This window comes from Colius striatus, chromosome 9, assembly GCF_028858725.1.
Source record: "Colius striatus isolate bColStr4 chromosome 9, bColStr4.1.hap1, whole genome shotgun sequence".
Lineage (NCBI taxonomy): Eukaryota > Metazoa > Chordata > Aves > Coliiformes > Coliidae > Colius > Colius striatus.
The window spans coordinates 15,934,395-15,956,856 of record NC_084767.1 but is presented as its reverse complement, the minus strand read 5'-3'; the positions used below and the strand labels follow the sequence as shown (position 1 = coordinate 15,956,856).

The window sequence follows — 22,462 nt, the reverse complement described above, 5'->3', positions numbered from 1 at the left end:
AGGGCCAAAAGCTTCCATTCTGAAAGACAGCATGATCCATGTGGATTGCTCAATCTCTGATTTCAGTTTCAGGAAGATATGAGATAATTTCAGATTGACATAATGGTATGTGTTATGTGGCTAATCCACATGTACAGTAGTAGTGTTGGATAAATTTTAACATCATTTTAAAGCTATGTGCATTATCTACATGTTAACATTTATGTGATACTTTTAAGACTTCTTTCCACATTGCTTGTGTATATGTTCTGTATGGAAACACATTGACTTCTTTACGTTAATTTGGAGAAACTAGTAAGTGAAACATGCAACAAATCCACTGTTCTTTATTAGCTAATTATCTGATTGTGAGTCCCAGTGTTCAGCAGTTCAAGTAAATAACATAGATATGAATTATTCATTACATGACAATGGGTAAGAATGAAAGTTTCTAGCCATTCCAGTCTCCTCTTTCTGATAGCTCTATCAAGTATGAGCAACAAAGGTAAAGGAACTGAAACTGCATGCAGAGATAAGGTCATTAACCCAAGCTGTCCCTAGTCTTTGTAGTCCGTTTTCTCTTTTAGAACATAATATGAGCAGTAATATGTATTAGTAAGCAATATGTTTCTGACTGTTATTGTTGTATTTCCATTTGTTTCCTTTTAGTTTGTGCATTTTTTTCTCAAATATGTCAACATTGCAGTAGAAGTATTTTAATCCTCCAAGTGACCAAAGCTATTGTTTAGATAAGCCTTGAATTTCACTGCCTTCCTATTTGTTGTATCTATGAACCATTTAACACACCTTGGTTAAAAGCATAAAGTGGAATCCTTTTCACAAAGAAACCAAAGTTTCCACTGGTCTATGATAATACTCATCGTTAAAAAAAAAAAAAGTATCTGTAAAAATATGGCCATTTTTAAATTTACATCTTCTCTTTTGTAGGCACTTAGTGGTTCCCATATAGGTAGTGGTTCTTCATGGATGTAGATGTTTCTATGGCGGTTTTTAAGGCTATCAGTTAAGAGAATCAGAGGAAGCTGTGGATGAGCAGCATTTTACAGAATCAGCACTCCAACTATACCACTCTGGGATTTTAAGCATGATGGAAAACTTATTTGAGGTTATTCACCAAAAAGAGAGACTATATGATTATTTCACTACAAAAACATGACAGTCCATTGCCAACAAACATACACATCACTAGAAGAGGCCCAAATATTTGTAATCATGAGCCTGCCGAGCTCCCTCCTCATCTGTTTGCTTTATTAGGCTGCAAGTAAATAACAAGGGCCAGAAAAAGCCCTCTGGCCTTGGCCTTTTGGCTTTGTAAAACCAAATGATCCAGAAATCCATCTGAAAATGTAGTTAAGTGGTGTGAAATTTAAATACACTAACAAATTTTCAGTAGCAGAACATGCTGAGTTTCAAATAATCCTGCAGCCTGAGAGACTGCTGAATTAATTAGCTTGATAGAAAACTTCAAGGAGGAGCTACTGAGACAATCTGCTGAAAGGAGGAAAGATGAATCTTTCTTCAGAAACAAATGACATTGGCATTTGGACACTCACTATTCTGAAGTGTTTGCCAAGCCCTTAAAAAAACCTATCTGTGTATTGACATTGGTGTGTACCACCATCCACCTTCAGCAAATACTGAGAGCTAGTAGTAAAGGCTACACGCAAACTAATGGTCACATCCCATATAGATTCTTCCATGTTTAGAGAGCCTATTATGCCTAATAAATATCTTGACTGTTACTGAATATTCAGCTCACATTAAAAGACCTGACATGGTAGTCTTCCTTTAGAGAAAAAAACAAATCATGAAGATTTGTGGGCCATTTAAAACCTATAGGGCATGAAATTGATACTATGTGAGAAAGAGACAGTGAAATTCCCTCATTAGATCTTGCACATTAGTACAAAGGCTGTTGCTGTAGTGTAATATGAGTTCTTGTGATATATCCTCATAGCTCATTTATACCAGACATGCAGATGGAATAATATATTAAAATATTGTTATTTGTTATAATTACATTTTTTTATGTCTTCCCTTTTTTTGTATGCATATGTATTGTGTATGAAAGAGCAAAGGACAACTAGATAAGTAGCTAAATTAAGTACCCTGAACTGAAATGCTGATTCCCTGCCTCCAAATTGTGATGTATAACATAATAGTTCTCAAGCATTATGTGCAGAATTACATTTTAACTCTGTTGTTGATGAACTTAATGGTACTGAACTGCCTTAGTGACAACAGTAGAAGCTAATTTGAAAATGTTTCTCTGCAAAGCTTGTGATATAGTTGATTGGACTGTAACTTAACTGCTACAAAGGTTTACTAGTTTGTACAGCTGTTCCTCACCTCTATATCTTAGTAAAGAAAGTTACTTTAATATCCAAGTGGTAAAAAAATGTCAGCACACAGAACATGAAGCTCTTGGTTAGATTTTTCTCTCTTGCACACCTACCACATTGAGGTTGTCTACAGTCTTTGCTCTCTCGTGAGTGGATAATTTTTCTCCTTTTTTTGACTACGGTTTTCTGGCAGTGACTCTATCCCAGCAAGTGCCATGAAATCAGCTGGAAAAATTATCTTTCAAATTATAAATGCAAATTCAGTCATCATGTCAGACAAACACATTTTCTCTGAACAGTTTTAATGTTTGACTATGGTAAAATCAAGCTAAACTCATTTTCCAGTTCAGTGTCAGCTCAAGTAACACAGGGGAGTATTGCAAACCCCACAGGGGAGGGAAGAGGAATCAGAAAGGAGCAGAAACTCCCTCATTGTCAGTCCATCTTAGTGTACAGCTTGCTCTGCCCTCTTAGGCAGTTGAGAAGACCTCTTTGAAGTGATGCGCCCTTATTAAAATGTCAGTGTATTGATTAAAAGCAAATAGAAATATATTCTGCAGGAGAAGCAATGAGATGGATAAATCATGCTGAAATATCATTTCTGTTCCCTTAACATCACAGCACATTTGTATAAATGGAAATGCTTTTTCTCCTTAATGTTAAGGTCATAGTTGTACTGTTTCTGTCTTCTGACTGTCATTTCTCAACAAGGATCTTGTTTGAAATTGGAGAAGCATGTGGTGTTATTTGGTATTTTCTCCAGTCTGACATCCACTACTTATCCTCCTGAGTTTTCTATATTTACAGGAAATGGTGGAGTCCAGAAGGGAATAGCACTTACATGTAACATTTACAGCTTTTCAGAACAAAACTGAATCGAGTTAATTCCTTTAAAATTATAGTAGTACTTTCTGCTAGTGTCCTCCCTTTTTTCCATCTCCTGTCTCAAAACCACTGTAACACTCTTCCTTGCTCTTCGCATTATTCTTGTCTCAAATTTGGGACAGTGCCTCCAGAAATGTCTAGAGATAGATCAGACAAGTTTACTCTGGAAATATAATATATATTCCCTGAAAGAGTGTAAAGCCAAGTTTCCAATTCCACTGTTACTTTATGTTTGAGTTACTCAGCATTAGTGATGCACATGGTTCTTTTTTATTAGAACTCTCTGGTTTATCTTTTTTTTTTCCTGATAAAAAGTAACATGTACATCAGGAACCCTGAATAATTCAGCATTACTTCATAACTCAGGAAGCTTACTCTTTTCCAAGGCATTTCTTGCCTAGGTGTTCTAGAAATCAAGCAATTCTCTTATGAACAGTTGTTCCTCTGTTGTAGAAGCGGATTTCAGCTACCATGCTGAGTGTAAAGTTACAGAATTTGCTGTTGTATTGCCTGAGGCGACCTCAGCTCTTTCTCTTTGGGAAAAGGACAAAACAACATTTTAGTTATTCCAGACAGTTACCAGCTATCCACAAGGTACCGTTCAAACTTCAGCTCTTTAAAAAGGATCTTCCTTCAGAATTATTTTAGCTAAGTATTGGCAAGAGAAATAGCATTTATCTCCTGTCAGATGACATCTTCATCAATGTACGATTTTATAGAAAAATGTACAGCATTTTAATTAAAGCATGAATCCACTTAAAGCCTTCTAAAGGTTGTTTTTGTGTGTTTAAAAATTACTATCAATCACTTATCAAAAGACATATTGAGATGCCCTTGAATGCATTCATGAGACTAGAATTTTAGCATTTGTCAGGGAACTATTAAAAGACAACTTCATAGTGTATTGATTTAGCATTGTCTCTGTAGAGGTGGCCTTTTTCTGTCATAAAATAATTCTTAGGTCTCAAAGCAAGAGCGGAATTGTAGGCTCTGTGAATTAAAAGTTAATCATCGGTTTCTACACTTCTGTAGCAACTACAGTGTAACAAGAAAAAATGTGTAGAAAGAAGACAATGTTTGGGGTTTTTCTTTCTATATATGTTGTTCTGCAGGGCTGTACAAGTCCTGTGACTTCATATTTTCCTTGCCATCATACCACTAGACATTTCCAAATTGAAATACCAATACTCTTCCTTGTAACCACTTTCTGTCTTCCAGCCTATTTGACTATCTGCTTTTTCCTCTTCTGAGGTTAGCGACTTCTTTTACTCTTTCATTTCATTCTGTGCAGAAAGGTCACTAGTCTCCTACTGTTTAGAAGCTTCGTGTTTCATAATTTCTGACTTTGGCACAATTTCAGCAATTGCTAGTCAATTCCAGCAGAGAAGAGCTAATTTTTAACAAAATTATTTTGTAGTTTATGAATTTTCATCTATATTTGTTTCACTTTGATTCTCTCTTGCCCTGTGGAATGAGAAATGGTACTTGATACTCTCAGATTTTCACATCACTCGTTTCTGTTAAACTCACACTAGAAGAAGGAATTCTCTTTGCTGTATTTATGTTTACTATACTTTGGAACCAGGCATGACAAGTGTTTGCCCTCTCATTTATTTCCCATTTAAGTCTCTTCCAGATATCAATTATATGACTAATTGATTATCCATAGAGGAGCTTCGTCTTTTCCTGCTTAGATAATTCCTTTCAAAAGCAATAAAAATTGCATTAAGAAACAATCTATTAAGCTAGCCAGCCCCCAGGCTATTTCCACTGTTTATGCAGATTTCTACATGTACAAGCCATGTGTGGTAGCAGCAGTACTCATTCTGCTAGGGAGTTTTTTGATCATGTCTCATAGCTAAAATCTCTGTAAGGTAATTCTAGCGCATTCTTCTGGCAATAAATGCTTTACTTGTAAATTTACAGATCTGTGGGTTTTTCTATTTAACCCCAGTCCAGCAGTGTTCTACAGAATGCTACCTATCTTGCCAGGTTTCCCAGGGGTATCAGTTTGACAGTAACTGCTTTCATGTGATAGGACTGATCATGAAATCAGTCATGGAAAATTCTTTGTTTTTGTGTTTATTTTGCTCAGTGCACACTAAAACTAATGTAATACGGAAACAAATCTTTCACTGTTGATGTAGAAAATGAAGTGTTTTGCCCATGTTTCCATGGAGACAATCAGACTGCCATAAATGAACATGAAGAGTCTCTGAGCTCTCCAGAATTTATCTGTTTTGAAATCATTACAAGTCACTCATAAGCGCCTTTTACTTGTGTTCTATGATGCCTTCCAAGAGTCTCAGTGTGATTTCTAGGCAGTAAGTATTACTAGATCAATTTTAAGTGCTGTGAGAGAGGGGGGCATAGAGTCACTAACTAATTCATAACATGTCACAAAAAAGAGTGCCCCATTGACTAGGACAGCCGCAGCCCATATGCTAAGAATGCTAAGGACAAGTGTGAAGTTGGTAATTCTTCCATGGCGTACTGTTTCAAAGAATGCTACCCATATTGTACCTTACTAATTAAGCATAAAACAAGCTCTTATATTTTATACTGAATAGCTGATAGTATTTGGAGCCAAATTCTGTTTCATTTATCCTAGCAGATAAGCAAAGGAACTTAATGGAAAAAGGTAGAGGTTTTCTCATTTCCAAGGCTGAAACTCTTATCTAGTTTAACATTTAAATACAAGTATGTAGAGATATGCAGGGTGCCTGGCTGGGAATTGCTGGAATTGTAACAAAGTTGACATTTAGTCTGTCGACAAATAGAGAAAACTTGTCAGCCTTTCAGAAAATTCATATCCCGAATTTTTATTGCTTGCCTTGCTCTCTACAATCCTGTGTTACAGAAGAATTGTAATTATGCTGAAATACTGATTTGTAAAAGCAGTCGGTTGGTCCTTATTTTTTTACTATGTGCTGATGGAATAAGTAATAACACTGATGTACTTTTGCTTCTGTATTACCTCTAAAAATAGACAAATAGACATTAAAAGATATGTTTGTTATTCATGGTTTCAAATGAGATACAATGACATAAAATATCTATTGAAGACAGCAAAATTTGATTGGTAAGATATTTTTACCTATTAAAAAAACAGAGGAGTTCTATACTATTTCATTTTTTTTTCTACTCATGTTCCACAGTATTAGACTTCATTATAGTTTTTATTCAAAGTTAGAAAAGGGTTCAGCATCTCAAGAACTAGCTCTCAAGATTAAATTGTGGTCATTCTTTTTTTCCCTATTATATTATTGCTTCGGTTAAAATATAACTTACAGCAGCTTCAGAAGTATTACAGAAGTCTTTCATGACTTATGAGGCAACTTCTCTCAAAGCAAATCCAAATGTATGTTTGTATTCATCTGAAATGGCCAAGATGTATCTTTAATTATGCATTAATAATTAAAAATATTATTTTCTGAAGAAGATATAACCTGCTTTATTTTCTTCAGCCTTGGAATAAAATAATTAGTACTGAATCAAATCCTACTAAATAAATGATAATTCACTCCCGTGTAACAGAAAGCAGAAACAGTCTAGGTCAGTTCGCAGGAAAAATTATATCCAGCATTTCAAAATTACAATAAGATTTGCAAGTCCAAGCATTCAGAAATCTCAAAGTTATCTTTCTCTTTTTAATTTTTCAAAATAATGATTGGGAGTCTTCTGTATGGCTTTACTGTTTAAAAAACTTTGTAGTTAATATTTTCAGCACTTCTCCAGAAGCAATGAGAATAAAGTCAAAACAAAGCTCTGTTCTGGCACTAGGATCTGGAGATTTAAGAGAATCAGCCTGCATCACAGGACTCAAGTTCAATCACAGAAATGGAAAACACAACCTCAGCTTCTTACAAAAGCAAAACTCACAGTTATTTTACAAGACGTTATCAGTTAGCTAGTGCTACCAGTGTGAAGATCCAGGTACTTTTTCTCTCTTTTCCTCGTGCTCATTAGCTAGAAAATTGAGCCTGAATATCTCAGGGTGCCTATTTCATTCTGGAAGAGATTGGGCCAGGTTTGGAAGCACTCGAGGCAGGGAGCTCAGTAATGACTCTCCTGCAGAAAAGGCCACCCCACCTTGGGCAGGTGAGTGAAGAGCTGAGAGAGTGGAGGTTGTTTGGAGCAACTATGAGGATGTCTAAGACTATGAATCTTAGGCACTCTTTCCAACCTGTAAAATAAGAAAATCTGAGGAAAGGTTCAAGGCAGAAACCTTCTGAATGGTTATAAATGCCTGTAAATCCATAACATGTTCCACCAACTAAAGATTAGAGCAGTCATTTGAAGGTTTCCACTTCCATTCCTGGAAGCTAGATTATCCCAGAGATTTTTGGGACCCTAAACCAGAAACTCTAGAGCTGATGTCACTAAACATAAGCCAAAGCCCTGTGAGTCTCAGAGAACAGAGTTCGTAACCTCAGTAGTTCCTGGGATTATATCGTTAAGTGGAACATCTCACCAATGTCCTTCTGTCTGTGGGTTTTTTAGACTGTTTTCCCTTCAGCTGACCAGGATATGCAGAAACTCACCTTCAGATATGACACATCTAAGTACAAATTATCACACAGTGGAAGAGTGTGGAATTTAATGAAGTGTTATGGCATTAGTGCCAGATCACACTTCAGGGAGCTGCTGCATGTGCTCCCTACAAGCACTGAAGCTTTGCCTTTGTAGGCAGGAGAGTTGTTTGTGCTGAAAAATAAAGCAGATACCCAGCTGTATTTGACAGTTGCTTTTTTCCAATGGATTTTTGTTTTCTTCAGATTCAAAAGAAAGTGTTAAAAAGATTACTGTATTACCTAAACATATGAAGCATATAAAATATTTAAAACCTGTCCCAGCATAGGGAAGTATTTGAGATACATTTGCAGTATATTGATATATAAATCATAACAATTCATTGTTGCAAATCAAATCAGGAGCATATGTTTTATTACTCTTCAGTGAATCAACTTTGTTCTTCTATATGGCCCTTTACTAGTTGCTAGACAAACACCTACATGGATGGTTGTGATTGAATATCACATCTGGCAGTGGAAGCACATTTCCTGACCTAGAGTCCTGTCTTTTTTTTCCTTTTCTTTTCTTCACTTATTTTCACTGCATAGTATCTTTGTCCATTTGTCAAAGAAATTAATTCACATACTTTGGTTCTTTGCTTTGGAGAGGAAATCTGCAGAATCCTTTGAAGCAACTTTTGCCTTGGATGGCCCTCAGCAACATCAAAAGCAATTATATGTCAGTTATGAGAAGTGAGTTATGAAAGTACTTGTAAAAATTAAAATAGATGTCTCTGTGCACTATACCAACGTCTTCAGCCACTCAAATGTTAGAGTGCTACAAAAAAAAACAACTATGCAAAAATCCTATGTGGCGATGGAATAAACGCTGACAGTTTGAGATGTTACTGTTTAGCTACTGTGGGAAATTCCATTTACTGAAAATAATTCACATATATGTTTGAAACATTCAGGCCTATGGTAATTAATTTTCAGCTGAATTTTATTCTGTATGCAAATTGCTCTGAGTAATTATGCAGAGAGGGAGCATGCAAGAGAGAGATTTAAATATCTGAGCTTGTTAATCGAAGACATGTTCTCCTCTAGACTTGGGGGAGGGCTAACACCAATTTTCTTCCTAATGAAGCAGAATGATTTATGCCAAGATTTGCAGAAGCAAAATAAAAACCATTGGTAATTATTTGCAATTGATGTGTAAGTGTTAAACTATTATTAAATAATATGTTTTAAAACTAGAATTGTTAACAATACTAGCTCTGAGAAGAAACATTGCAAGAAACTCCAAAAGCAACATCATCTTAGACACTCAAAATGACAACTTCCCAACCTGTAAAAGAAGAAAATCTGGGGAAGGGTTAAGGGCAGAAACCTTCTGAATGGTTATAAATTCCTGGAAGTCCATCACAGGCTTCCTGGAGTGTCTTGTTCATACGTGTAATCTCATCACATGGATTGGCTGATGTGTGCCACTGGAGCATTGAAAACTCATGTTTTCCCAGAGAAACAGAGCAACATTCACCTGAGTGCTCTTTAAGTTCATCTATTTGGCCACAATCACCTTAAGAAAAAAAAACACATAAATTCATCATCTACTTTAAAGCTGAGTAGAAGCTCTAAATCAGATGGAAGTCTATGATTTACTTCAAACAACTGACATTTTAAAACCAAAACTGTTTTTTGCCATCATATGTTGAAAATGCCTTCTCCGAGAGAAAATCAAGGGCAAAGTTTGTACAGATTTTCTGTAATACGTTTAAGCTGGCTGCATGGCTCCTTACACATTTGCTACATGATAGTATCCATGGAAGTATACAGTAAAACGCCTCCAAGCCACAACTTGGCTGCTTTGATCCCACTTTCTCTTTAGCTGTCACCATGCTGTGAGATAGACAAGACGCTGGTTTGAAACGTTGCCTCTTAGATCTAAGGTTAGACATGAGCTGCCATTTGAGCTTCTTGCTGGGTGAGGAGGAAGCCAGACAGGAGTCAACCTTCACATTGCCTGCCCAGACCAGCTTGCCTTATCAGTGTTTCCAGTCCCACGCCCGGGGCTGTGCTTTTTGCGCTTGCTTGTAGAGTATTGCTGGAATCACACAATACATAGTAATATTGAAATGCACACCTATAATGTCACGCATCATTTAATTGAGAGACTGTTTTATTATCAATCTCTTTTGTCTTAAAATATGCATTAGGATCTCTGCAGTGAAGACAGCAGGTCCCATTTTCCAGTTCATCATACCTTTCTCAACAGATGTTCATCTTTTCTCATATAGTCAGAACAGTTCCAAGGGGACTGCATAAAGGCAACTGCTCTTGACATTTCATTATACAGAAGTATTTTTGTCTTTGAGTGATCATAGTGCTTATTGTCAGGCAATTTTGAAAACAAAAAACCCCAATATTTACATAATGCCATTTCTTTTTGATTGTGTAGTTTGTTTCAGCTCCACTAAACACCTATGAGGTTGAAATTACTCTCTTCTCCCAAACGAATGGTCATAAAAAAAGAATCAAGCTCATAAATCTTGCGGTGAATTAGTCGTATGGTTTCTGCAGGATTACACATCCATTGCTGCAAGACATAGAAAGTATTTATTTGTTATCACCCTTTTAGAGTCATATGTGGTAAAAATATTTTTTTTTCTCATGATTAACACAATGACCTACACCTGCAGCCCATACAGCTACAATCTTACAGAGCAACTTCTCCCTGTACTGTCGTTGTCTGAACTAAGGAGTTTCCTGCAGGTCATAAGTCCTCTTTTATAGTGGCAATATATAAGAACATGAAATGTAATAGAAAAGTACCTCAAACACTGTTGTTAGATATTTGTCCAATACTGATTTATGTTGCAAACTCACAGTCTCTGGTGGATGATACAGGGAGGAGAGAGGAAAGGTCATAAGCTAACCTCCTCTGATCTGCTTTGTGGAGCTGGGAGGGAAAGAGATATGGGATGAGATCCAGTGTTTATAATCATTTTGGTGTTGGAAAGAGAAGTCAGCATGCCATTAGGAGGTTGTTAATGGTCTGATACAATCCTTGGATATTTTTTGTTTACCAATTATTCTAGTATCTCTATGAGATAACCAGGCAACATTTGGAGTTTTAAGAGGTTGCTATACACAGTAAGAACTTGACCAAAAAAAGGAATGCAAGTCTTTTGTCTCTTAATGACAGGAATTCTGATTCTGCCACTCTATTTTATAAAAATGGACCTAGCACAGGTTTTGGGTTATTGCTTACATATGAAAGCCTTTCTGCTTCCTAGTGCAAGCAGCAGACCTACATTTTTCCTACAAAACTGTTGTGGCCAATGAGCAGAAACTGTAGCCCATGTAAAATCTTCTTCACTTGTGATCTGCCAGACAGGAAGAGACTACAGCTCAGGGTACCAGGACAGCTGGCCAGAAAACAAATGTCAGTGACAGAAACATCTAGGTGTTAAGTGGGGAAGAGTAATGAGCCAAGAAAAAAAGCCAGAAATTATAAATCTTCCCAGGATAAAACTCTTCTGGAAATTGTTGTACTGAGAGATGTGCAGTACCGTATTTCCTTGTAGATCAAGACAGCTGCCTCCTGCGATGGATATTTCCCTTGAAGACAAATCCGCAAGGATTTTCATAATATGGAAAAAGCTGAGGACAGGGAACTGTGAAGCCTGAACACGTAAAATAATAGTCAAGGTGTCTCATGTAGTTTTTCATCAAAGAATTTATGTTCATGTGAAACCTTTATTTCCAATTCTGGCTGGAAACGTATCTCCTCCAAAAATTTTAAACCAACTCTCAACCACTCTCCGGTCAGATTAACTATCTGTATCAATTTCTCCTTCAGTCTCAGCCTAAAGAAAAAGTGGGAAAATGTCCATATATGAAAGCCAGGCTTACGGTACTTTTGCTATTACTGTGCAGACAGACCTGAGTAACTCTGTGCAGGCTCTTTGACACAGAAAAGGAATGGCTGTGGTTTTCTTTTCAAGCTGATAAAATATCATCTTTATGATAAAGAACTTAATTTTTCTTTTCTCAGTCTTCCCACTTTCATTTATATATTTGTACTTTTGGCTCTTCATTTTCAAAGATTTCATACCCCTTGCTTTAGGACAAAAAGAACTGTGGTGACAAATATGGTTGTTATGTTTCATCTTATTCCCGAGGGTCTTTTCTTCTGCAGATGATGAGCATCTGCTCCTAGTCATCTAGAAATCTGATTAACAAAGCATGATCTTTGATTAGCATATTTCAGAAATTGTTTCTTATTATAAGCTCTCCTTAGGGCTTGTGTCGCTTAGCTGTAGAACAACCTTCCAAACTTATTTAATATGTTGAGAAACTTTGCAGGCATAAAAATCCCTGTTTTGGCCTTTTAAGTTCATATGGATCATGCATTCTGCATAAGTGGAAAAACATGTCAGGAAATAATAATCCACATTGCAGTGTTTTTTGCTGTCTTCTGATACAGCCCACAGTTGTGCTTGTATTTCATAAACTTTCTTCTAATGTTTTGAACTGTATGTAAGGGTTGTTTGTAATGAATAATAAATGATGCTTCTATAGTGTGTTCCATTCATGGATCTTCTTGAGCTTTTTGCACCGTGAATGAAATAATTCATCCAGCACACAGGTTGGGAAAAGCTTTATTTATTATTATTGCCAGGGTTATTATTCTTTTCAGATTTTGTGAAACGCTACAATGAGGTAAAGAGAAGTTGAGGCCTGATTTAAAAGAAAATAGAGTCCAGGGTTTCTCACACCATTTCTTCTCATTCCTCTGTTTCAAACTAGTGACTATTCAGCAAGAATTTTCTTTTTCAACTGACAATTTTTAAATGCCTAATTAATTAATTAATTAGACATTTGTATTGCTTTTAGCAATAATGTACGGTGTGATGCCATTTCAGAACATAGGTACTTCAGAAGTGCATGCATTTTTATTGTCTTAGAAGACTCAAGGATTTCCTGAAATAGATATAATCCTTCAATTAGAGTAAATTTTGTTATGAAAAGTGCTAAGTATTGAAACTGTGCATGGTGTCACATAGATCACACTGGCTTATATTTTGTTTCTCTTATTCATGCCAAACTAGTATTGACTTTCAAGGCTAAACCCACTTCCCCACTTACGCAGGTTCTGGCTGATGGAAAACTCTGAACGCATGACCAGCCAGTGCTTTGCAGCAGCCCAGCAATGTTGGCAGCTATTAGCCATAGGCTCCCAGCCAATTTGCACAATGGTTTCTGATGATGCAGCATTTTGCATCAAAGATGTGTCACTAGCAAAAGAAGACAATGTACATGTGCTCTAGTAAAAGAGCAAGGCCAGCTGCAAGCAAGCAAAAGTTCTGGTCATTATTTTTTTTTGTATGAATGTGACCTTTGAATTACATCAGCCCACTGAACCTATGATCTAGTGACCTTTCACGCTCCAAGTGGCGCTTACTTATTAAAGGCTTTGCAGAAGGAAGATATCTCATTGTGGTTTGCAGCTTAAGAATATCGAGGTAGACAGCTAGGTAAGGAAATGGTGGCTTGCCATTTCAATTCCTGTCAAATATCTTTAACTCAGTCTTCAGTGAGAGCGAAGTAAGAGGATTAAGGATGTATATCTCACCCACTGTGTTCTAGGAATGTAAAGAGCAGGGGATGGGCTACTTCTCACGTGTCTTATTAGTCTGACTTAGAAAAGACACGAAAAAGTAACAGCATAACACCTTTGGTCTTTTCAGTGGGACTGACCCTGATCCCTCAAACTCTTCCTATGTATTTCTTAATGGCATCTCCTTGGATGCTGATGCCTTGTTGTTTCTAGTAGGAAACAGATGGTCTTGTCTCCTTCCTTGTTCCCTTCACCTTTCCTATCAATTTGAATGGCTCTAAAAGAAAAAGCTTTTAACACTTTTGGTCTGTTTTCACTCTTTCCAAGTGCCTTGCACCAAAGGCATTCCACTAAATACATGAGCATTAGTGAAGCTCAATTGCCCATCACGAATGTGTAATGGCTGTTAATGTGGTAAGAGCTTGTAGCTATGGCTACTTAAACCAACACAGAACAGCTGCAGCACTTCAACACTGCAGGGAAACAGAAGAATCTTCTGCTTGTTGGAAGTACATTTGCTGTCATATAGAGAAATTTGGAACATAGCAAACTGAAACTTATCACACTTCAAATAGTATCCTTTAAAAGTTTCTTTGATTGTTCAGTCAAAGTGGGAAACTCAGTTACCATAATGTGCAATAAGAGCTTTATACAATCCCAAAAATGGATCTAAAAGTTGACCATTTCTAAAAGAGGCCCATTAAGTGAAAAGAGAGGGGAGAGGTAAATGGGATTTGAGGGCGCATTGAAGAGGAACAAAAAGTCAAATCTATGGCCAAATAATGTCAAAAAAAAACCACCAAAAACCCAAAACCACCAGCTTATCAAAAAATCACTTCTTAAACAAATTTCTTCATACGGCTGTGACTTCCTTTTGTCTGCAGTATTCACATAACCAGTTTTTGAGTATTTGAAATTCATCCTGGCAGGTACATCTTATTGCTGATCTTTAAAAGCATCCTTTTATGAGAGAATGAATTTAGATAGATAGCCTTTCAAATGGGACTTGATTGCAGAAAAGTATTTGTAAAAGATTTTCCCAGGTGGGATCAGGGCTCGTAATTGGAGTGGTATCCAGTACAGCACTGTATTGCTTGTCTTTATTCTTTTCAAATATTATGAAATCACCACTCATTTAAGGAAATAGTCTGTAGAAGTTTTTCAGGCACAGACAGACAGACTTGCACATGGGCAGGACAGCAGATATTGGCTGCCTCTGTTGAGCTGCTGTAGGGACCAGGAGGCTGCTCCAGTGCCTAATGCACCAGCATCTTCTTGTCTCTGTGAATGAGCAGCTCCTCCCTCCACTGAAATCAGATCCTCTCATTCACTTTCAGTGCTAAATAGGATGGTCCAAAACAAATCTGAAAACTAACACATTATGCTTCTGATACATACTTAATATCTTCAGGTTTTTTTTGAGGAGAAGCGAAAGGTACAGGCAGTTCTATTAAAACCTAGTGTAATATGCCATGTGCCAATTTCTTTGTTTAGTGTTAGGAGACATTTTTGTATATACAAAAGAAAAAAAAGAAAGAAAGCAGAGGCTCTTCAGACTCTCACTGCTTCATTTCTGAGGGTGTTTGTTGCATCTGGGGAAAACAATTTGTCACAAGCTAAATTAGTATCTTTGCAGGAGTCTCCTGTCAGAATATTGTCAGTGTATCACTGGGCCATTTCAGCCTTCAAGTATCCATTTCAGATAAGCAGGGCATGTGTGTGTGTGCATCTGCACATGTGTGTTAATCCTTGTATCCTGGCTAAATACCAATTTTGGTGCGTACTTGCTATCTACAGGCCTTTAGGTCCATTTGGATCATCATTAGGATGCAGTATTAGTCACCCCTTCCAATCCACTGTTGTACTGCCTTGCAGTACAGTCACAGAGAGGGAGATTTTAATGAGAGGATTGGTAAAGGGGTATGTTCAGTAGCAAGTTTTGTAGGTTCTTTCCTAATCAAAACTGTAAAGAGGGCACCAGAGGGTAAACCTTAGTACCCCACACTTTCCAATGCAGGATTGCAGGTTGCTTTTGCACATTTTGCAGATTCCTGACTAGCTGCGGTTCCTCAAATCCATCCATCAGAGGGAGAGAAGGTTCTCCAGCAACTTTAGAACTGTTGAGAGAAAGATTGGCTATATTGAAGCTTGGGACTGGCTGAAGTACTGAAGATACATTTCTGGGCTCTGTGTCCCTGTTTGTCTCCAGATTCTGTTAGACTACTGAAGAGAAGGACAAAGCAGCAGTGATCACTTCTGGGAAACCATAGCCTCAGACCAAAGCAGAGATGCTAATGCCAAGAGGGGGAACATGGAATAGTGTCAGAAGGAGAATAAAGAGTGTAAGGACTGACTTTAGGGGAAGAACTTTCCCTGGGGAGCATCAGCAGGGACAACAGCTTGGAATATTTGCTCTGAGACAGCAACTGATCATGCTCTCTAATCCTACTTCCAATAGTACTGCAGGTGATGCAAGCTGTATATAAGCCCAGGATTATATAATTGTTATTACTGCTCTTCTACTCAAGCATTCTAAGCACAGGAGATTCTTATCTGTAAAAATTTAAAATAATTGCTACAAAATAATATGCCTGTTATACAGTATCCACAAAATATCAGTTATTATAAAGCTTCTAAAAGAGAAGTAATTTTGTTACATGCAAGTGTATTCTATTCCATCATAACTTCTATGAAATAGAGCAGCATATAGATTTTTGCACCAGAACCTCATCCCAAAGGATCTTCCCTAATAATAATGGGATACTGAGTTAGGTTACCATTCAATAATCAGAGTCTTTAAGCTCTGCATCTATCTTTCTATTTAAGCATCTCTTTATAACATGCAGTCTGAAAACAACAGCACATGCTATAAAAAGGCAAAATATTTATTCACTCGGATGTGGGAATGTTCATTCTAAATAGTTGTCATCTGTCAAGCAAGAGATAATTATGTGTTTCTCACTTTCTTTTTTAATATGTCTGGTTTTTTTATAGCACTTGATCCATCCAAAGATCCGTGTTTGAAGGTGAAGTGCAGCCCACATAAAGTGTGTGTCACTCATGATTATGAAACTGCTATTTGTGTGAGCCGCAAGCAGCTGGTACACAGGTAAGGGAACTTCATGTTGTTTGAGGTTTTTGTGTCCTCATAGATCCAGCGTGATGAGAAGAAGTAAAATGAGAGAAGCCTAAAATGAACATTAAAAACCATAATTTTAAAGCATTCCTTTTATTTTTTTACCCAAAAGCGAACAGAAGTCTTATTCTTTATATCTAAGGCTATCTCCAACATGATGCACCATGTAGTGTGGAGTGCAGAATACTCTCCCAGTTGTGGGAGTGGTTTTCTCCCAGAGAGCAGTAACGATTGATATTTTAAAATCTAACAACCTGGAATACGAACACATTGTGTCAGAGACATCTACAGTTCCAGTAACATAATTAGAAACGAATAAAAAAGAGATTAATAAAGAATTTTTAAAAAAACCCAAACAAATGTCAAACCTCTGTTTAAATTTCATAAAGAACTGAGAAATGTTGGTGGAACTTTGTAGACCATCTCCCTGGGGAGTCACATGATTACAGAAAGCTCCACATCTGATTGTTGAATGACTGAGGTAAGAGCAAATGAAAAAGCTAATATGTGAAAAGCTTTGTCTGTGATGTTCAAATTAGACCACGGAACTTCACTGAGAGACTCTATAAATAACTAAAGAAAAGCCGACTGAGCATAGTTTGAAATACACTATGGACAATCAAAAATGGAAAAATTCATAAATAATTTTAGAGAAAACAAACTTTCATTGCCCTATATTGGAAGCAGAACAAGTAGAATAAGTAAGGCAGCTGGACTTGAGTACCTCCAGAGTCTCTCTGAGTCAAGAACCAGAATAAAACTGAAGAAATAAGCCCCTCCCCTTGCCAACGTGTCTGAATAAAACCTGTGTGGCTGTATTGGGCAACTCTGAATGGTTTGTCTGTGCCTTTCATTACATTTGAGTGATAAATCTGGGGACTGGTCTCCAGTTGCTCTATTTAGTAGGGAAGCAAAAATTTGCCTGTAACAACTCAGTTCCTTAAATGACATTGTCAGCTGAGATGGCAGTTCCACAATTGTTTAAGCCAAACTAAATTCAGTATGATCTAATTCCCAAGTCCTAGTACTACGTCTCAATGTTATGTCACTGCTACCTGGATGAGGAAGCTAACGTAACACAGTTAAAAAAAATCATTTAAAAATCTTTGATTTATAACACAAAGTTAATGGTGTCATGTCCATGAGGCAGTATGCTTAATCTTTGGTTTTAAATATGGAATGATCCCTGGAAGGATCTTAGGAGTATGGCGATGTGCAATGACCACATTCTAATGAAATTCTTGGCATTATGTATCTCACATTTTCTGGTTAGGAAAGATTTAAAGTGCTTACATTATATAGTAGTCCTTATGATATATAGACATAGTTGTTGAGCCAAATGCTTTCTGAGCTATTTCCAGTATTTAATGTCCCAGAAGTGGTCAGAATGGTAGAGAATAATGGTATAGAGGAGGAGCCGAGTATCATTTTTTTTCCAGAAACCAGGCTGTGTTTCATGTGAGATCTCTCTGATTCTCACACTGCCAGAAGCTATTTCAGCTAACCTTTGAGTAGCACTGTGACTATGGAGATGAAACTATTCCTCTGGAGATAAATAGAAACTGAAAGTATCGAAAACTTACTTTGAAAATTCTCCCAAACAATTTTCAGCAAGTTTTATAATGCTGAAAGAACTACTGCTGATGTGTGATAGTGGCACATATGTCCCCAAAGTGTTTTTATTCTCAAAATATCCAGCTACCCTTGCCTCAGAGGGTAGACATATCAACGAGGAAAATAACTAGACCAAAGTTTCTGCTGATTTGAACCAATGGAGTAACACCACTAAGCATTTTCATCTTTAGTCTCACAATATTCTGTTCTTTTTTCTGTTCCTGACCTGAATACTGCTGTATGTCTGACTCCACTTGTATTTAAGGCTGTGTTAATCAGGAGTAAATGTATTTACAAGAAGTGGAATTGCAGCTATTTAAAACCAATGAAAGTCTGAATATATTAGTGTGGGCATGTGTGTAGTAAGATCCATCAAATAACACAGCGATGTTGTGATTATTTTGCACATCCACAGTGCTTTTGGATGAGCTCAGAAGGATTTTCCATTTCATGCACCATTATCAACTTGCTGCAGTTGCTTTACAAAGCATGTAAGCTCAGCAAAAAGTAATCAGGAGAGCAACATCTTGTGTTATTGCTGAGCCTTCCAGACAGAGCTGCATGGATTTGCATCACCTGATCAACTGGCCCTATGAAGAGTTGCAGCACGAGGAAGCTGTATTTTTCCAGGCATAGTGTAGCTAACTTTGAAATCAACAGTGACAACATGATACCATAGCTGTTTCAGTTTCTTTGTGCTGGAATGCACACTTTTCAAATCACTGCAGGAGTACAATAACAGTGTATAAAATTGAGTTAAATGGAAACACTATTTTACATTTACTCAGACCTTGGCACTCTGACGTCTGACTCACCCTGTAAAGCTTTCTGTCTCATGCCTTTAGAGTAAGATTCTCCTGCGTAACAGTATGGCTGTCATATATTTCACAGTGGTGTGAGTTTGATCTGCCCAAAGTGGCCCTGTTGCATGTGGGATCCCCTGGCCCAGCTGGCAAGGTACCTGGGGCAGGTCTGTGGGACAGCAGCTCACGATGCCAGTAGGTTTGGTTAGGTGATACTCCAGGAATGCAAAAGGAGTCTGCTAGAAGTCCCATGCCCCAGGGACAGCCTGGCCCCTCCTGTGCAGCCTCTTCATCCCCTCCACAGTCACCTGGTGAGCAGCCCTGGGGCTCTTGAAGATAAGGGAGAAGATGTCTGAGAGGTGTTTCCAACAGATAATAGTGTTTTGTCAGCACATCCTCTAAGGCGTTTACAGTACAAATTGGACTGAGCATTAACAGGAAAGGCAAGACTGGGTAGTGATTGAAGATGTGTAAAAGATGTATTTGAAGGTACCTTCTTATATGCTTAATAGTCCTTGGGCTAATGATAGAGCTGTATGAAATCTTTTGTGTGGATTAAAACTGCTTTCAATTTGGACATGATATATGAGGAAGAGTCTTTATTAGTTCAGTTTTGCATGAAATGCACTAGTTAATATCCCTCAAATATTTCTCATACATTTGCAGTCCTGTAAAGTTTCATGCCATTTGTCTCTGCTGGTGTTGCTAGTGCAGTTGATGGGAAGGAAAGATGTCACTCTTGGGCTTTTTTGAAAAGAACAGAATGAGAAAGGGGGATTGATGAAAAAATAATGGGCATATTAACATGTCCAGGTTTTACAGCTTTGTTCAGTCCATTTCACTGGCAATCACCAATTAGTTCATCACTGCAGTGTATGTCACTCACAAAGGTAATCATGCAATGTCTGCCTTCTCTGCTCTGACTAAGAAATCTAGCTATTTATGCAGTATGTCTTCAGTACTTTTGAGGCTACTGCTGATGACAAAAGAGGCCACTACTGAGTTCCTCATGATTTTTTTTTTTTTTTTAAGATTTGGACAAGTTCCCAGAGAAAACATCTGTTGTTCTAAATTACTCATCAAAAGCTTGGTCTGACCAATGTGGGCACTGTTGGCAGCTACACTGATCTACAATAGGCAGACAAATCTCTTTTTCTTGACAATCCTACAGCAGATAACACCATTTCTGTTTAGGAAAGACATTGTTGAAAATAAGTCCAGTAAAACAATCCCCGTATGTGAAACTGAGCATTTCAGTACCGCTGCTATTCTGTGTGCAACTTATGTGCTTGAAATTGTATCCAAAAGAGAATGTACAAATGAAGAAAATTACTAATTGCAAGAATGACAGTGACCCATCTGCTTTCGAGAACTGTTTAGGAACACTGCAGAAAATTTTTGACCACAGAAAATGCACTTTAGGGATTTATTGAAAAGTTTTGAACACTAGCAAGGATTTTCAACAGTGGTATTTTTCAAGGTCTGTGTATTAGATCAGCATTTACCTTTTAAATACACTAAATATAGAGCCTATAAAACCTTTCTCTGTTGTTTTGCTCTGACTTGTTCATATCTCTGTTTTCTCATGTTTGCTTTGCTGCTAAATGCTAATGTGCCAACGCACACCACCAAGGGCTCCTTTGGGGGTGATATCTTCCAGTGATAAAAACCTTACTCCCACATTCCCAGTGCCCTGACCAATGTGAGGGAGGGCTTGTTCCTAAGCTCGTGATGTTTAATTCTACATGATTTATGTTGGTAATGTTTATCAAAGCCTGAATACGTGAGCAATCTATATGAGGTGTTGTAACAGAAATAAGTCTGAGAGATGATTCATTATCTCTGTACCCACTAATAATATCAGTTTGTTTCTCAATAAGCCTTGCTGTGTTCATAACTGTATTTCTATTCTGTTGTTCATTTTCATATTGATACAGAAAATAATTGTTGTTCATTTGTGTATTAAGAGGAAAAAAAATCATATCCCAAAAGGAACTTTACAAAATAACAGTGTTTAGCTTCCTGATGGTGTATTTATCAGCGTTAATTGTATGTGGTTTGCTTGTATGTCTTTTCTTGGAAGAGCTACCAAAAGCACTGAGATGGGAGAACCCAGACAATAATAGGTCAAGACATCTATGTAGTTTATAGGGTTTTTTGTCTTTCTCCACAGAGACTATCCAACTAGTTTTTCTAGTAAGATTTTCATACTTCAAAATGTTTCCAAAGCACAGTGTCAGTATTTCCAACTTCTCTGCAAATCCCTACTTTTCTTTCAGTTTCTGCTAAAGTGAAGAGGAAAGACGTGATGCTTTTTTGTAAGGTGGCAGATACAAGACAGGCAAAATTATGCAGTAAATGTGGAAAATCTGCCATAAAAATACTGTTCCTTCAACTATTATTTAATTTTAACTGGGGCAAAGTGCAGTTATTTTCAATGGTGGAACACAATTCATTAATTCATCCATCTTGGGTAGGCAACATGCTAAAAAATGTGTTCTGGGACACTGAGGCCATTGTAGAGTGACAGACCTCCATAACTTTAACGTTGAAATATGAGACTCCACTCAATAATTTAGGATAATGTAGCTCTCCAATAAAAAGTTTCTGGATGCAGAAAAGATAAATATCAAAATTATTTTTTCACAGCTCCAGAGTTTTTTTTTTTGAGTTCTGGGATGAATTCACAGTTATGAATTAATTTTTACTACTAATATGTTCATATGAATCCAGTGAATTCTTTTGCTGATGAACATTTTCAGAATTAAGGGAAGAAACTACCTAGTTCAGCACAAAATCTTTCAAATGTTGCTTTAGAAAAAAATAAAGTAATTTCAAATTTGTTAGGGTTTGGTGGGGTTTTTTTTTGCCAAATAACAATGCAATGATATTTGCATCTCTTTGCAAACTGTTCTGGAGTCACAAAATCTGATTTTCCATTAAAAAAAATAGTGTTTTCATGCAAAACATTTTATCCACCTCTAATGGTGAGCATTGATTTCTCTCATCTACTTGCATAGATTTTTGCTTCAGAAGAAAGAGCACTGAAATATTTGATTAAACACACACTGACAAAAACAACAGATTGCATTAAGGTTTTTTCAAACTAATATACTATACTGGGGAAATTGCCAAAATTTAGGCTTATTATTCCCAAGGGTACCTCTGACAGGATCTTGGATTGTTATTTTAATTCTCTATGAATTAAAGTTCTAGACATGAACAGGAAGGAGTAAATGACTTTTTTTTTCTTGTAATTTCTAAGCTATAATGCATTGCTCTGTAAAATCTATTATTCTTTCTAATATCTAATCACTCATGGTACATTGCACACTTCAACTGTAGCTCATGCTGTTTGTCCAGAAAAATAAATGAGAATCCAGGAAAATCAAAGAGAAAAGGTCCTTTGAGGTCACAGCCAAGTATAGCACATAATATGATATGCAAGTGGTGTGCAAGTTATGTGTGCAAGTCCCTAGAGAAAACTTGAAAGCTTTTAAAAACATTTCATCTCTGGACTGCCTGACAACAAAAGCATGCCTCTG

General features: G+C 37.0%; 1 protein-coding gene across 1 annotated transcript in view; it reads left to right on the top strand.

Annotated features, from left to right (window-relative positions):
• SPOCK1 (SPARC (osteonectin), cwcv and kazal like domains proteoglycan 1) overlaps positions 1-22,462 on the top strand; it is a 315,938-nt gene that overhangs the window by 173,651 nt on the left and 119,825 nt on the right. Inside the window, exon 4 of the mRNA XM_062002468.1 lies at positions 16,359-16,473. Within this exon, the coding sequence (XP_061858452.1) occupies positions 16,359-16,473 (115 nt within the window). The remainder of the gene's footprint in view (positions 1-16,358; positions 16,474-22,462) is intronic.